This window comes from Mus musculus, chromosome 9 (assembly GCF_000001635.26).
Source record: "Mus musculus strain C57BL/6J chromosome 9, GRCm38.p6 C57BL/6J".
Lineage (NCBI taxonomy): Eukaryota > Metazoa > Chordata > Mammalia > Rodentia > Muridae > Mus > Mus musculus.
This window is the reverse complement of record NC_000075.6, coordinates 89,993,461-90,010,930: the sequence shown is the minus strand read 5'-3', so window position 1 is coordinate 90,010,930 and position 17,470 is coordinate 89,993,461. Positions and strand designations below refer to the sequence as shown.

At 48.1% G+C, this 17,470-nt stretch overlaps 1 protein-coding gene across 3 annotated transcripts in view; it reads right to left on the bottom strand.

Annotated features, from left to right (window-relative positions):
- Positions 1-17,470, bottom strand: part of Rasgrf1 (RAS protein-specific guanine nucleotide-releasing factor 1) — a 117,472-nt gene that overhangs the window by 16,049 nt on the left and 83,953 nt on the right. For all 3 annotated transcript variants that reach the window (XR_001778822.2, NM_011245.2, NM_001357743.1), the window contains exons 15-22: positions 15,884-16,260; positions 12,142-12,264; positions 10,044-10,217; positions 9,020-9,126; positions 8,467-8,579; positions 6,029-6,089; positions 1,555-1,658; positions 452-536 (exon numbers count right to left, since the gene is read on the bottom strand). Coding sequence is in view for 2 of the 3 variants with exons in the window: in NM_011245.2 (NP_035375.1) it covers positions 452-536; positions 1,555-1,658; positions 6,029-6,089; positions 8,467-8,579; positions 9,020-9,126; positions 10,044-10,217; positions 12,142-12,264; positions 15,884-16,260 (1,144 nt within the window). In the remaining variant the exon portion in view is untranslated. The remainder of the gene's footprint in view (positions 1-451; positions 537-1,554; positions 1,659-6,028; positions 6,090-8,466; positions 8,580-9,019; positions 9,127-10,043; positions 10,218-12,141; positions 12,265-15,883; positions 16,261-17,470) is intronic.

The following is a 17,470-nucleotide window of genomic DNA, read 5'->3' as shown; positions in this document are numbered from 1 at the left end:
GTCAACATTCACGGTAAAAATTATTGGCATTCAAAGAGTAGAGAGGGATCTTTTCTAACTGTATCTCCTCTTATATAGGGGGAGATTAAAAGCTTTTTCTGTAAAAGCAAGAACAGGGCCCACAGTCTCCATCTGCATTCTACATTGTCCTGGAGAGAGCTGGAGTTGACTGAGGCACCAGGATGCAAGTGTGGGTGGTGGGTGGCTCCTTCTGTTTTGCACCCTGGATGTATGCTTGTCTTACCCAAGTCTGGTCCTAGTGCTGGAGATCCTAACAAGCACCAGTCAATAGAACAAAGACATTAGAGGCAAAGAAATAGTAAGAAACTGAGACCCAAGTGAGTTGAGTTGGCCCTGGCTACACAGCTGAGAGCGGTCCTGCCCTCCACTCTGGTGGCCTTACCAATGAAAAGCCTGGCACAAAGGCACTGTGGTGGGCAGGCATACTCACATGGTTGAAGTGTTTGGTGGTTTTCATAATGTAAGGTGTCCTTTCATACTTCTCGGCCTTCATCCAGCCCTGGCCAAAGAACTCTCTGCAGGAAGGAAAAAGATGGGGCTTAAGAGGCTAACTGGATAAAATAACCGCAAACCAGTTCCAAGCAGTGTGTTGTGGCACAGGGGACCTCATGCGGAAGCCACAGACTGCCCATGTTGCTAAGTGACCAGTAGAGGTGCTTCAGTGACGTCCCACAGACTGGTGAAGCTTTGGGGAGGTAACATCTGTGAACATACATCTTGCTCTTGCTACCAGCGGGAGGCAAGAGTAATATTGCTTCCACATCCTGGGGGTTTGGAAATCTCCAGGCCAACCCTGTCACCAGGTAAGGCTATACTCATGTCTGTGAGGCTATGGACATGCTTCTGGAAGGCAAACTAAATGCACCGAAGGCCCTGATGATCTGTGGCCTCAGACATGGTGACGCCAATATAGAGAAATTGTTACATAATAATTATTGGCAATTCAGAGAAATGCCTTGTTTGGGAGGAAATTTAGTTTAGCTTTAAAAATAAAAATGAAAACAGAAAGCCATCTTAACTTAGAATGCATGGCTAAGGACACGAACCGTGTTCACAAATGCATGCCGGTTATTAGGTGAAAAGAGAGACATAAAATTGTGTAATTACAGGGAAAACCAGGGTGACTACAGACAGGGCAGGGCAGACAGAAGCAGGCCTGAGGCTTCATCAAAGTCTAAGGCCATTCCTAAAATTTGTTTCTAGGACTTGTACACACACACACACACACACACACCACACTGAGAGAGAGAGGTAGAGAGAGAAACACACATACACACGTATACATACACACTTATGCCTATGTGCAAATAAACATGAACTCTTTCTGCAGTCTCAGAAAGATGATTCTAAATTAGAGATACTTCCAGAAAAGTGTGTGCATGGGGAGAAAGGGACGTGTTTCCATGTGAACAGGCAAAGGAGGGGCAAGAGAGGAGAGTTCGTCCCAAGCTTTGGAGAGTTCACACAGCTAGAGTCAGACATATGCTGAGGAGGGAGGAAGAGGGAGAGGAGGCCGCAGCCATACCCACTTACTCATAAGGAATACTCTTGAAGACAAGGTGATCCAGCAGGGTCAGCTGCTCTGCTATCTCCAGGGCTGGGTGGTTTTCGAAGGGCTCAGTCTTCACACCCTCCGTCTGAGGGAGCAAGGTCAGAGTCAGGCCCGTGAGGTGGTGCCTATGGGCTTTTGATACTTTCCTGAGAGGAATCTCCTCTGAGTTCTGGTAGGTGGCTAGGCTATCCATGAGGAAGCTGGTACCCTCTGCTCATTGCACCCTGTGTGTGTGTGTGTGTATGTGTGCGTGTGTGTGTTGTGTGTGAGTGTGTGTGTTGTGTGTGAGTGTGTCCTGTGCTCCCAGAGTACTCTTCCTGGAGGAGGAGGAGGTGGTTACCTACCCTGTAGGGAGCCACCATTACACATGTAGGAAGGAGGCCACAGACTGCCCAAGCTTCTCAGATGAGTAGGCTAGCTGGGAAGCAAGCTTGGGTATCTGATCCCAGCTGCGATGGACCACTTCCTCTGGGTTCTGCCTGGTCCCAGGCAGGTTCAACACAATTTTTCTTTGAACTTCATTTGCAGCTGTGGGGTCCTGAGTATGAGTTGTACGAGAGGCACTATTCCTGTCTTGTGAGCAGATGACAGCTGTCTGACCCAGTCCTCAGCTACTGTGTCCCTGACTTCGGAGGTTCACTGATGGACACTGCCTTTAAGATTATCTGTCACCTGGGCCTCCTTGACCTGGGGACACCCTTAGAGAAACATTAGTCAGGGACTGGGGCACCCATGGCAGGAGTTAGATGAGGGTGGACACAGGGAGGCTGATGGGCTCAGGAGTGTAGGAAGGCCTTAGGCCTGCTGGATTTGGGAGTTGGGGGTGGGAAGGGGAGCAAGCTATGCTGCTGTTGGAGGAGCCCGTGTTCACTGAGGGGTGAGTCAGATTAAAGGCTTCAGTACCTTGGGGCCAGCTGGGTCATACAAGAGTAGAGGGGAGGGCTCTCAGGTAGAATAAGCTTAGAGCTGGGCTTGCCGGTCATTCCAGATTGTCACTTCCTTACACTCACTCTACCTTATCCCGAAGTTTCAGAAGCTGGCTGAGTGCCCAAGTGGCCCATCTACATAGATCAAAGGGAAGTGGGGTCCACCCACATGCAGAGAACATGCCATTCCTTGAGGCTGAGTGTTCCGCTACTCCCCTCCCTCCACTTCTGCCATTGCTGAGGTCTGTACTGCCAGGCTAGCAGTAGCCACTCGGGACAGGCGGGCCTGCAAGCATAGACCTGGCTCAGGGGGCTTCACAGAGCAGGGACCTCATGGAATAACAGATTCTCTACAGTAGCAGATCAGTCATGGGTGTTTCTTGGCAGTCACCAGGGCAGAGAACAGAAGCCCAGGTGCAGGGGTGTGGGTGGGTGGGGGAGCACAATACCTTTGGGGGAGGGAATGCGTTCTCAGGCAGGCAAAGGGGATGTGGGCATGAGGAGAGAAAGGCTTTGAGTGGCTGGCTTGTAGGGCAAGACCTCTGTGGTGGGTGGCATTTCTCCTGTGTGCTCTTTGGGATGAACCCTCCAAAGGGGGGGCAGCTTAGCCTTGGGGATGGGCCCTCCAAAGGTGGGCAGATTAACTACACTCACTCCTGAGGGTTCTTTGCAGGTATCTCAGGGCTGGGTTCAGGATGATGGGGCTCTGAGGCTCACAGAGGAATCTGGGGGGGGGGGGTCATGCTGGGGTGTGGCCCAGTGGCCCAGTAGTCCAGTGGTTTTAGGTGCTTCATAGAGCTAGCCTTCTCCTCACTTTTGATATTAGCCAGGGACAAAGTGGCTTTGGAAGTAGTCAGAGTGACAACTTCTGTCACCTTCCAGAAGGCTTGTGAGAACTAATGTGGCAAGCCAATTTTCTCCTGCCCACTGGGGCTGCTGGCCTCCATTAAGCTGGACCTGTCACTCAAAGGCTTTGGGAATCCGTCAAGGATTGGGGCAGGCAGAGATAGGACTCAATGACCTTTTGTTCTAGAAGAGCCCCAGAACATTTACAAAGCAAAAAGGGCTCTTGTTCTCAGGAAGTGTAAACATTCCAGCCAGGCCCCTATTGGCAAACAGCAGCACAGGGTATTCTAAATGTTGGGTACGTGGTGAGGAAGGCTATTTCAGTATCCTGAACCCAGAGGATCAGTATGCAACAAGTGGCACTTGGATGCCACCACCTTCCCTGCCTTAGTGTGGGGAGGGTGGGCAGATAGGGGGTGCTCCAGGGAGCACCAGCCATACAGGGTTATTCTTGGGCCAGAATGTGGGTAGGGTACTGTGCTTTCATGGAGAGGTGAGAGGAACTCTAAGTCATTATTACACTGGATACTGCTGATATACTAACGGTCACTTGCCAGCCTAGAGCTGAACTGGAATCATACTGAATCCAACTCTGGGGAGGTCAGAGTGAGTCTGTCATGAGCATCTCCAGGCATCAGAATTCAGTGGCCAGGAGCTTTGGATTGGTTCACAAAGGCATTCTGAATGTTCTAGCCACGTGGTGGAAGCACTCGGGGCCCATTCCCTTATGGCATATGAATCCACCCCTAGCTCATGCTCTTCCACAGTGAGCACAACTCTCTCTCTCTTGAGGTCCTGTCACTTCCGGACAGGTTCAGTGAGCACATCGTGACTCCTCAGGATGAGGTGCTGTGGTACAGGGGATGAGTTTTTCCTCTGGGGTCAGCTGCAGCTGAGTGTGAACAGCTCTCCTGCCTACCACTTCCCTCTCACACCTCTGAGTGGGTGACTTAGGTCTCTGTGCCTCCGTTGCCTCATTTGTAAAAAGGGGTAGTGATGCAAACTTGCAACCTCACTGATAAGTGGATCTGGAGTCTTTCAGAATCTAATGTTCTCTAGCACACAGGCATCCATCAGGGGACCCTCCTTATGAAGTATGAAAGAGAGAAGGGAGGGGAAAAGGAGATGAGGAGGCATGGTGGGTGAAGAAAAGTGGCAGTGTCACTAGTTAGATATTGCTCCTCAGTTAAGAAGCAACTCCCTAGGCCCTGGTGCTTGTCTAGAAACTTTGCCAATGTAATGAATTTACAATGAGGCTATCAGGGTGGGTCAACATTACTGATGTCCTTGTAAGATGAGAAATACGGACGCAGTGGACAGAGACACATACACAGAAGGAAGACAACACAAGGACACAAGAGGAAATGGCTCCAGGACTGTTCTGGGTGGTTTTGTGTGTCAGCTTGACGTTAAGTTAGAGTCATCAGAGAAGAAGGAGCCTCAGTTGAGAAAAATGCCTCCGTGAGTCCCAGCTGTAAGGCATTGTCTCAATTAGTGATCAGTAGAGAAGGGACCAGCTCATGGTGGGTGGTGCCATCCCTGGGCCTGTGGTTCTAGGTTCTATAAGAAAGCAGGCTGATTAAGTCAGGGGAAGCAAGGCAGTAAGCAGCACCCCTCCATGGCTCCTACATCAGCTTCTGTCTCGAGGATCCTGCCTCAAAGTTCCTGTCTAGACTCCCTTTAATATGGAAGTGTAAGCGAAATAAACCTTTTTCTTCCCCACTTGCTTTTTGGTCACAGAGTTTCATCACAACCATAGAAACCCTAAGACAAAGACTGGAGTGGGTTTAATCTAATGCTGCTTGTATTATGTTAATTTGGGTCCCCCAAATTGCACGAGAATCTGCACATCTGTATGTAAGACACTGAGGGACCCTGCTCCCAGTTGGTTTTGATTGGTAAATAAAGTTGCCGGCAGCCAATGGCTGGGCAGGGCAGAAAGAGGTGGGACTTTTAGGATTCCCAGGCTAGGAATGGAGAGAAAGGAGGGAAGGAGAAGGAGATCCACTATGCCAGGAGAAGGTGGAGGAGAGGGGGGATGCCACACTTGAGAAGATGCAGGACAGAGAGTATAGCTGCCATGTAGGAGAGAACGGTCCTCTGAGGGCTGCCTGATTGGTTTTCAGTGCATCAAAGATGGAATATAGATTTTAGTAAGTAATGACTTGGGAATATTGGAAGGAGGTGGATTAGCCACATGGAGGTTAGGAAGTGGCCCAGTTATTGAGCTGTTTAAGGCATATAAAAATATAAAGACTGCGTGTACGTCTTTCATTCAGGAACCCAGAACCCTGGGGCAGGCAGTGAGGAATGTGCCAGCATTGCCAGGATGTATTTGAGTATTTAATTGGAAACTGCTACAAAGGACCTTGGAGACATGAACTGTATTGATTCAGCCATGAGGTAAGAGTACTCTTACATGAGGTAAGAGTAAGGGTTATCAGCAGCTGGCAGAGGCAAGTAAGGGTCCTCCTGTAGAGTGCATAGACCTGCATACATCTTTGTTTCAGACTTCCAGGATCCAGGATAGGGAGGAGGCACCCTTTCCTAGTTTGTGCTACTTAGTCACAAAGCCACAGGAAATGGATGCAAGTGATGGTTGTGCTAGGTCAGGGGGACATGAAGTAATGAGGGTGAGGAGGATGTTGCCTTGGTGATCAAATGAGATGGACATCCTGCTTACCATCAGTATGACTTCTTCCAGCATGCTATGTTGTTCAGTTGTTTCTTCTAGGGTCAGAGTCCTAGGGAGAGGAAATCATGTGAGTCCCAGTGTACCTCTCTGGTAGATCTTCCCTACCTGGCCTGTCTTCTATCCCTCTGATCCTTGCTTACTGCCTTTACCCAGAAGCACTGTCTCTCTCTACTGCCCCTATCTCCCTCTGCTTTACTGACTTATTCCTGATCATTCTGTCTGGGAAAAAGGCCCTTCCCTAGCCTCTGAGTTCCCTACACTCTGTTCTGTATGTATGTGCCAGGACCTAGAGAGGCACAGGGGCCTGTGGCAGGTACTTCTGTGTGCACATTGGAATGATGGGATACACATGATGAAGTAGTATCAGACTTGGAGGACCAGAATGGACAGGAGATATTTCTTGATGGGATATCCCTCAGGCCTGACTTGATCAGAGATAAGGTGACACTGTCGAATGGAGTCCCAAGAGCCCAAGAGAGGATTGTGTTGATAGAAGTGAGGGAGGTTGGGACCAGACTAACTAGAGTGAGTCCTAAGCATTAGTGGAAAGTAAGGATAGACCTCTCTATCCCAAGCTAACCCAAATCATCACTTGCTGTGATAGGACACATGGGCAAGACATGTGAGAAGATTTGGGGTGAATAGAGTGGTAGGCTCTTGGTGGCAGACCAAAGGCCAGGCCTGGGGTATGCATGGAGAAGCAGGGATAGGTTTTTAGGGATTGTCTGGAGGGAGTGGAACTCTGTTACATCCCAAGAAATAGACACTATGAGAACTGGCTCTCTTGAGGACTCACAGCAAAAGAAGTCCCACTGGACACAGTTCTCTGAGTTCCCAGGAGAACCTAGAGGGAGACTACAAGAGCCTGGGTCTGCTTGTGTGCATGAGTATGTCTGTGGTCATCCAGTTTACAGGTTCTTTCTATATATGTCTCTTCCTTTCTGTCTTCCTTCTTTCCTTTCTCTTTCTCTTTCTCTTTCTCTTTCTCTTTCTCTTTCTCTTTCTCTTTCTCTTTCTCTTTCTCTTTCTCTTTCTCTTTCTCTTTCTCTTTCTCTTTCTCTTTCTCTTTCTCTTTCTCTTTCTCTCTCTTTCTCTTTCTCTCTCTCTCTCTCTTTCTCTTTCTCTTTCTCCACACACACACATACACACACGCACACACGCACACACACACACACACACACACACACACACAGAGAGAGAGAGAGAGAGAGAGAGAGAGAGAGAGAGAGAGAGAGAGAACAAGAGAACGAACTATAGATGAGGAAGGGCCTATGATATCATAGGACTGTGAATATGGAAAAGTGATGAGGCCTGTGCAGGGATAGAAAGGGGGCTGGAGACTTGGGTTGCAGGAAGTACCAAAACTGGATTTGGTAGGAAGTCTGGGGAAGATGTAATGATTGGCGTGTAGAGGTGGCTGGGTGGTGGTAAGGAGAAGAATTCTTCCCAGGTTGGGCTGGAGAAGCCAGCCTGAGTGGGAACAATGAGAGTGGGTTGGAGGCTGCTGTTCCACCCACATCATTTACCTTCTGAGAACCTGCAGAAGCTATGTGCACCATCTTACTTAAGCCTTACTACACCCTTGAAGCCAGCATTGTTCACCCATTTTTACAGAGGAGAAAATGAGGTTTGGTTAAGGGCATTCCTCTGGTCAATAATGAGTCACACTGGCTGAGGTAGCTCGGCTTTGGGACTAAGTGAACCCTGACTTCTGCTAGAGAGGCAGGCTGGGAGTCAGGTACAGCACAGGTCTGAGGCCCAAACAACTTAATGGAGTTTAAACCAATAGACATTCCTTGAATGCCTGTGAACACGGTCCAATAGAACCTCTATAGTAAGGAGAGGAGATGGCCTAAGATAGGGGCCTCTAGCCAACTGAAGCTCTAGGAACTGAGAGATACACATTTATTGTATTCAATTTTAGAGCACTGAGATTTAGATAATTGTATGTAGGTAGTACCTATCACATTGGATAGCATACTCTGGACAGGTGTTAGCCGCCGTCGACATACTTGGGGAAGTGATACAGTCCCCATGCCCAGGCCCAACAGTGTCTTATGTGGTCCTGGAAGGCTTTACTATGGAGCCAAGGATGACTCTGAACTTCTTATCATTCAGCCTCCCAAGTGCTGGGATTACAACGTGAGAGATGGGATTGCAGACATGCACTACCATACTCAGTTTATTTGGTAGAGCAAGAATTATACCAACTGAGCTATGTCCCTAGCTACATCCAGGTCTAGTGAGGGGTGGGAAGAAGAAAGAGCAGGAAGTCCACACAGCACTCACTCCAAGCTTGTCTGCAGAGTATGGTACATGGCTCCTAAATCTCTGGGGGCCTATATCTACCCTAATACATCTCCTGCCCAGGCAGGCTACTATGGAGGTACAGGGCAGGGCCCTGTCCCAGAAGGTTATCCTCTTACCTGATGATGTTGGCTGCTGCCTTTCGCTCTTGGGTCAGAAGGTCTGGGTCATGCATGACCTCCTCCAGGAAACAGATCACCCTGTATTTGAGCGTATCGTCGGTATCAAAGTCCTGTGGGAAGATGGGCATGAAACTCTGGCTGTAGTTATTCTGGCTGTAATTTCTCTGCAGTACTTTAGGGCCAGGCTGCAGAACAGAGTTTCTATTTCTGCCCATGGTGGCTGCTCTGCTTTTCTTATCTTGTCACTATTTCCTGGAAGGCCACAAGTGGGACTTCCAATGTCTTAGGCACAGGGTACTGGGACAAGACCAAGATCGTCTCTCAGTTGCTGTACTCCTAAGTCAAGGCGGCCCAAGCCTACCTGTACTCTAGCTGTAGACAAGTGGCCAAACAGGCCCCCTGTCTTCTTGACTGTCCTTGCTTTTCTTCCCTGGGGAACTCGAGCAGGCCCTCCTGGGAAAATGGGGATCTTTTTCTCCTGTTGACCCACTGTCTGCTATCACTTACTGACACTGGGAGGCAATTGTTCCAGGAGCAGAGTCTCACCCACCTGGGTGTGCTTGGTGACCCAGTGGCGGAGCACATTCAGCACACGATTGGTGGCAGCTCTGCGGATCACAAACTCCTTGTCGATATTTCTCTGGTCAGAGGAAAAGCCTGACGGTGCAAGTGGTAGAGAGAGAGAAAAGGACAGGAAGTTGAGCTTATTTCTCTGGCATGATTCATCTGAGGACCTTGGAGGGAAACACTTACTGTGTTCCCGGACTCAAATGAGAGGCCATGAAGCCTCAGGGTTACAGTTCCTCAACACCCAACCTCTGCCATACCTGTTCTATCTAGACGGTTCGGGAAGATTCCCCCAACAAGATTATACAGGGTACCCGAGACCAGAGCTCTCCAGGAACCCCGTTCTAGCCTTTGGAGTGCAACCGTTGCTGTGGAAGTGAGAGATGGTAGGAAGGGTTCTGAGGGCTCTCTCCATTGATGTTCTTGGCCTGGAGTAGAATTTAGCCAAGGACCAAAGGGGACTTGGTAGGGAGAAGGGGACTCCAGGATGGCAATACAGCACTGGTAGCAGCAGTTCAAAGTGAATGGAGGGGAGGGTAAATCAAGGGGTACGTGCATGTGTGTGTGTGTGTGTGTGTGTGTGTGTTGGATAAGCTAAGGCTGCCCTTTAAGGGATTGATGAGCAATATAGCTCAGACTTTATTCCATTAATGATGGAAAGTGAAAAGAACAACAACAAAAAAGGGGTTTATCCTAAACACACAGTTGCCCTGGCTGCCGGTCTTGGTATGCAGAGCCTTGCTGGTATAGAAAGAAGGGCCCCATCTCAGTCTCCATAAGAGGACTGGTCAACAGGGTAAATAACAGAAAGCAAGGCTTCATGTCCAGGGAGTGAGGATAGCTTGCTAGAGCAGGGAGCTCTCCAGAGGTGGTGTGTGTGGACTCACCATGGCCTCCACAATGTACATCAAACACCCAAGGAAGGGCAGGTCCCATGCCTTTAGCTGTGACCCCTGGCACAGGACCATGGAGAAGGGAAGGACCCATAAGCAGGAATGTGCACATACCTGTGTTGGCCAAAGACATCCTTCGAAACACCTCCTTGTTTGAGGGGCCTTCATTGGCTCCTGCAGTCGCTATGGCAAAGGCAGAAGTAGCTGAGAGAGTGCTGCGGTTATTGTCCACCAGATCACGACACGTGGTCATCAGGATTCCATTGTTGTAGTTAAAGAATGGAAACTCTGTGGAAAGGGGAGAACTGGTCATCAGCCATTCCCCAGTCCTTTTAGGCAGGTAGTCATTCAAGCAGCAAGAGAACAGCCCAATCTCAAAAGCTCAGGACAGAAAAGGGGCTCAAGGGGTGGTGTGTGTGTGTGTGTGTGTGTGTGTGTGTGTGTATGTGTGTGTGTGTATGTGTGTGTGTGTGTTCTCTATAAGAGTCATGGCACAATATTCCTAGGACCGTCCCAGGCCATAGAGGCTTATCTAATCCTTTGCTGTTTAGAAGACTGGGATTCACCCATCTTCAGCCTAGACCTGCTTGAGAAAAGCATCATGAGCTATTGTGCTTTCATGGTACTAGGATCTGACACATAGCCCGCTCAAAGTCTGACGTTCACAATTCATATTGACAGGGTTATGAGCACAGTGGGATTGAGGTAGCATTGTACTTGGGTTGGAATTCTTCCCACGTCTCACTGGCTGTGTGACCATGGGGATACTTCTTCAACTCCGGAGCCCCAGGGATCTCCTTAGGACAGTAAGGATACATTCAAAGTGGTTATACAAAGGAGATCACAGAAGAATGTACAAAAGGCTCTATGAACAAGGAGACCTACTTATGGTAATAATGATGACAAATTGCCATGAGGGTCAACTCCAGCAGCCTTTGCTTCATTTCATAGAAGTGTGGAAGGCAACCTACATCATCACAGCGAAGTAGCACTCCTTGAGGTGTGATGGACAACTGGTCTTGCTTTAAAAACTCAGAGCTGTTCTTTTCCTTTTTCCTTCCTTCCCCTTCCTTTCCCTCCCCTCCCTTTCCTTTCTTACTCTTAGATGTCTCCCCTCCTTCTCTCTGAGATCAACTCTGTCTCTGTCTCTCTGTCTCTGTCTCTCTGTCTGTCTGTCTGTCTCTCTCCGAGATTATATTATTTCTTTTTCCCTCCACCCTGTTGAAGACAGCTCTCAGTAAGTTCCAAGGCTTTCCTGAACTCTCTCTGTAGCCCAGGCTGGCTTGGTACCCTCATTCCCCTGCCTGGGGCTCTTGAGTATCTTAAGTGCTGGGCTTACAGGCATCCCTCACAGCTGGGTTTCAATGCTCATTTCTGAAAATGGGCTCTCTGAGATCTACTGCTGTGTCTGAGAAGCCAAGGAGGAGCTACAGTGCTCAGGTACCTTTTCTCTAAAAGTTGGGCAGCTTTGCTTCTTACTGGGTTTCTTTCCAGGTATAGCAGCAGGGGATTCTGGGATTTGGGCTCCCCCATGAATATGGAGCAAGAACTTGAAAATGAATGGCAAGTTTCCGACTTTGGGAGGCAGACAGATTGTCCTGGTAGCTAAGGGCCCCTAAATCCTTTCCCACCCTTGGATATCCATAGCCTTCCTGGGGGATACAGTAGTGTTTATGGGGACCAGAAACCAGGTAGACTACTCAAGAATCCTGCAGGCGCGTGAGTCTGAAATGTGAGTGGGCAGAACCACTATCTTCCAGAGTCTTGGCACCCATCCATGATGGTAGGGATAGAACCTTAAGTATGCCAGGAAAGCACTGGACCAATGAGCCACTCCCCAGCCTTGCTTTCCTTATTTAAAGATAAGAACAACCCAGGTTCTCTTCATGCATATTGAAAGGATGAAAGAGCCCACCACAAAGCCTGAACCATGACATTCTAGGAATCCTTTCTGACATGAGCTCTCTCCTGTGTGAGAGCCCCAGCTGCTAGGTCACTGGTTAGACAATGCAGTCCTGCCTGAAGTTGGGTTGACTTCACAAGTTGAAGACCAGGGCCTACCTAATGTCCCAGCACCCATATCTATTACATCCCTGGGAGATATAAAATAGAATAGTCGCTGGCCTTAGGAGTCATTCATAGAACAATGGCAACACTAACATGCCTCTTCCCTTCCAGACAATCACCTTCAGCTCCACACTGGGGAACCTACCTGTAATGGTTCTGTTTAAGAACGATTTTGGTGTTGGTGGGGATTTAACTGGTGACACTTCTGTGTTGTCTTCATCACTGTGGTTCTGGTCATCCTCGGACTCTTCTTTCAGGACATCAGAGCCTGGGGGGGTGGGGAATAGAAAGATGCACAATCTTCTCAATTGTTCATTGATGGGAAGCTTCACATCTACCATTCGTTAAAGCAAAGCAGACTAAGTTAACAAGGCTCTGGTACCCTGGATGAAGACTGTTCAACAGCTTTGTCAGAACCTTTCACATGCTTATAGATGTTGTGGACCTCCAAGATGGCTTTTCCTTTACTGAGACTTCTACAAATGTAATGGGCACACCTAGGTTCTTGTTAGAATGCAGATTGTGGAGCCTGAAAATGCAGCCCGGTGGTACAGTGCTTGCCTAGTCTAGCATGCTTAAGGTCTTGGGTTCAATCATTAGTGGTAGAGGAAGGGGAAAGGTGGTAATACAGCTCCTGTCTATGAAAGCCTGCCTTCCTTCCTCTCTCTCTCTCTCTCTCTCTCTCTCTCTCTCTCTCTCTCTCTTTCTTCCTTTCTCTCTCTCTCTCTCTCTCTCTCTCTCTCTCTTTCTTCCTTTCTCTCTCTCTCTCTCTTTCTCTCTCTCTCTCTCTCTCTCTCTCTCTCTCTCTCTCTCTCTCTTTCTTTCTTTCTTTCTTTCTTTCTTTCATTTTTTTGAATCAGGTTGTCATGCAGCCTAGACTAGCTAGCCTTGAACTTGTTATATAGCTAAGGATGACCTTGGAGCTCTTATTCTCTTGCAGCTACCCTCTACACTCTGGGATTACATGCATGTACCACAGCCACACCAGATATTCTATGGTGCTAGGGATTGAATATAGGCCTTTGTAACAGGCAAGCACACTCACTCTCTTTTTAATTGAAAATAGTTTTTTCCCATAAAATACATTTTGATTATGGTTTCTTTCTAACTCCTCCCATATCCACCTCCTTGCCCACCCAAATCACCCCCTTCTTGCTCTCTCTCATTAGAAAACAAACTAATGTCTTAATACTACTAATAAAAATAAACAAACAAAAACAGAATAGAAAAACACAATCAGAAAAAATAAAGGACAAAGGAAAAAAAAAACCACAAGAAATACATACAGACTCAGAGACACACAAGTTCTGTCAGAACATGGTCCAAAGAATGATCTCATGGTGAACAATGCCTTGAGGAACTGTGAGAGAGGCTCCAAGGAGGGAACGGGCGGGGACCTTTTACCTCAAGTGCATTTTGTTCCCTGAGTTGTTCTTGCCTGTGATTTTATGCCACCTGTGACAAACATTTACATTTGGTTCATAAGACGTATTTGTTGGACATCAGGACATAGCTATAGAACCCAGTCTGGTGGGAGGATGTGCTGAGTACTGTCCTCAGTGTGCCCTGCATCTGGATATGGCCTCTGCCTTGCTTTCGTGCTTTCCCAGATATAATCTATAGCACTTGCTAGACAATTGTGTTTACATAGGGGCTTCCATGAGAAAGTTCCTGGAAAGGGCTGCTCTGTTAATATCTAGTATGTGCTTACTGATGCCTATTTTCATGTTTTTCTGACTGTGTTCTCTGAAATCAAGCAGCCTTCCTTGGATCATTTCTTTCTTTGTTACATTTGTGTATAAAACTGAAATGAAGTAAGGTTGTCTACAGCATCAGACTGTAGTCTGCCTCATTCTTTCAGGTCCTCAGACCCCAAGTCTCTCAGATCGATCTGCATAGGTTGACAAAAGTCAACACATTTGAACACACAGAAATCCCACAGGATCACAAAACTGGAAACTCCCAAGTTGCCATTGAGTTCATTTGTATTGGCCATCTACTGCTGGGCGTGGGCACATGGTTTGTGTACCCAGTGAGACTCTGGTAGGAAAAACTAATTTTTCCTTTGCAAGTAGTTATCAATTGGAGATAGCTTCTGGGTTAGGGGTGGGAACTAGGCAAGCACTCTTGTCAACTGGGCTACATTTCCATCCCAAATGTCTGCATTTCTAACAGATTCTAGGGATGAACACACGCCTGAGCTATGGACCACACTGAGTAGTAAGGCATTTCTGTTTGTCATGAGATGTCTTGAGTAGCCAACTGTCTGATTTGCCAAGGCAAGTCCTGCTTTATCTCATCCCTTGCTTCTGATTTGAAATAAACATTAGTTCCATAATCATGGGAAAGTCAGGGCCCACATACTCTTTGTACAATGGGTTTCTCTAAAAAATTGTGTGTGTCTGTCTGTGTTTGTCTTTCTGTGTCTGTCTGTGTGTGCATTTCTGTGTGTTCATGTGTGTGTCTATGTGTATGTTTGTGTATGTATCTATATGTCTGTGTGTATATATGTGTGTGTATGTGCGCGAGTGTGTGCTTTGGGAAGATGGTTTCATTGGCAAAGTGCTCACCACATGATCATGAGGACCTGAGTTCAATATTTACCTACATTAGAAAGCCAGGCTCAGAGGCACACCCCAGTAACCCCAAGTGCTAAGAAGGCAGAGGCATGAGGCTCCCTGGGGCTCATTTGACAGTCACCCTTACTGAACTAGTAAGCTCCAGGTTCAGTGAGAGACCCTGTCTCAAAAAAAACAAAACAAAACAAAACAAAACAAAACAAATAAAAAACACATATAAAGACAAACACAGTAAGACTATGCTGGTAATTCCTAGCATACTTCCTGATCTGAGATAACACAGAACTCAATGGAACTCTTGTAGAAAGGTCAGGAGAGGCCGTAGATAGGAAGGCACTGGTGGCCCCAGAAGGATCTTGGGCCACTGCCACCATCTTTGGTGTGCCAGGTGTGCTGAGCTGTTTCTAGAGCAAACAGTGCCTTCCTTATTCTCCATTACTTTACATCCCATCATTTTTGTCTAGACTGTTCTCCCTTTCTATTGGTGAGCATCAAATTATTGGATCCATTAGGAAGGCTATGTCAGTGCCTGGCAAATACAGAAGTGGATTCTCACAGTCATCTATTGGATGGAACACAGGGCCCCCAATGGAGAAGCTAGAGAAAGCACCCAAGGAGCTGAAGGGCTCTGCAACCCTATAGGTGGAAACAATATGAACTAACCAGTACCCCTAGAGCTCATATCTCTAGCTGCATATGTAGCAGAAGATGGCCTAGTCGGCCATCACAGGGAAGAGAGGCCCCAGGGTATTGCAAACTTTATACCCCAGTACAGAGGAATGCCAGGGCCAAGAAGCAGGAGTGGGTGGGTAGGGGAGCAGGGTAGAGGGAGGGTATAGGGAACTTTCGGGATAGCATTTGAAATGTATATAAAGAAAATATCTAATAATAAAAAAAAAAGGAAGCCACCTCTGGCTCTCTCAATGGCAGCCCCAGCATATCCTCTTGTGCTCTTCTAGCACCTTTCAAATGTAACACGAACCAGATCTTCACTGGTCAGTGTTTGGTCTGGTTCCCAAGCTACACTGAATCCTGTGGGCAGGGAGGAGGCCATGAGATGATCTGAATACAGGGATGCAGGATGCTACTGTGTTAGGGAAAAGGAAGGCACAAATCTGAGAACTTCAACTGAGGTTCATCTGAGGTATGATGATATCCTGGGAGTTTCTGATGGCCTCACCTTGGCAACCTATCCCCTGCACAGTCTGTATCGCCTACATCCTGTATAACAGGCTTTGCAAGCCCAGCGCAGTCAAGCCAAGCAGTGATGTGTGCCAGTGAGGTAGTTCTGCTCATGTATCCACTTACTATGCTTCCTGGAGGCTGAGAGCTCCCCAGGCTTCTCTGGAATCGTGGCAGGCACATCAATCTCCTCTGGAGTCTTGGGTAAGCTGCTGGCCATACAGAGCTTGCCAGTGTCCAGTGTGGTTTTGCCGAAGGGAGATATGGGTGAGTGTATGTTGGCGTAGCTATCGGAGCTGCACCCAAGGGAAGCCAGTTCCAGCGCCTTGCCGCCTGTGATGATGGGGATGTTGAGGGACAGCTTCCGACGGCGGCTGGGGGATGACGTCCCGATGGCCAAGGGCGGTGGCGAGGAGAACTTGCGGCTGGCGCGAGGGGACTTAGGGGCATCTCCGTACAGAAGCTTGGCGTTGTGGCTGCTGGAAAACAAGAGTTCCAGGGACCTGCGGGGAGGGGAGGAAGAGGGAGAAAAGGCCGTGAGTGTAGACTTGCCCACCTGGCTCACAGTGGCTGACAGCGGGTGATCTTTCAAGCCAGGGTGGGTCCCTACACAGGGTTGTGATTAAAGGATTTGGGGACCAATGTCTATCTCCACAAGGCTGGATGTCTGAGTGGTGGGCATGGCTCTATCTGATGTTCCTACCTCTGCCTCCTTTCTGAGGTGCTATGGCTCCTGACTGTAGGCCTCCGTCCACCCACATGAGGATACTAACCTGTATGGTCTGCCCTTGTCCTTACAGTGGTGTGCTTTGAGCATGAGGAAGCAGAGTCTCAGGGAAAGGCAGTGACTCATCTGATGTCTCTGACTCTGAACCCATGTCTCTGCCATGATGGTACCTGAGGGATTTCACCTGTCTACTGGGTTTGGAGTAGGTAGAAGTGTAGTTAGTGCCTTAGTGATCCTGAGGCCAGGCCTGAGTTTAAGCTACCTCAGTCATAGACTTGTAAGGGCCTTGTGGAAAGTCTCTTTACCTTTTTGGGCCCCAGCTTGCCATTGGAGGGCTTCAGTGATGGAGGTATGAAAGATGGTCTGGGAGCCAAGGCATCTAGAGGGTTCTGTCCACTGGAGGATGTAACTTGAACATAATACCATAAAGGACTCTTCAAAGCATGGCAGGTATACACAGAGCAGGGGTGCCGTTTTGTATCTCTCTCCCGTTTATTTTCCCTTCTTTCTGTAAAGGGTGGGCCCTTAAGTTTCCCAAAGGGGTTTAGGGGACAGAGAATAATGAATATCCCTTGGCTTCCCTGACCAAGGCTTGGGCACTAGGGGGTGGGTAAAAAGGAGCTCAGTGGTGTTTATGTGGTGGCAGCTAGGAAGTGCAGTTCTGTGACAGATATGGTACCCACCCCATGCCACCATGATGCCCATGAACAAGGCTGTTGGCCAAGCACACCCCTGTCAAGGTGGGAAAGGATTAAAGCATCAGACAAAAAAAGTGCAAACAATAGGGAAGAGGGGAGTGAAGGGCAAACGGCTGAAGTGGCTGACCAGCAAACTACAGGTCTGCCTGAAGAAAATGGAGAGTCCAGCCTCTGAAGAAGAGAAAGAAACCAAGTCTGACCAAGTATTCATCACATCTGTCTGTGCCTCCCTTCTTGTACAATCCAGAGGAATATTTTATCAACTATTTTGTAAATGTGAGGGTTTTT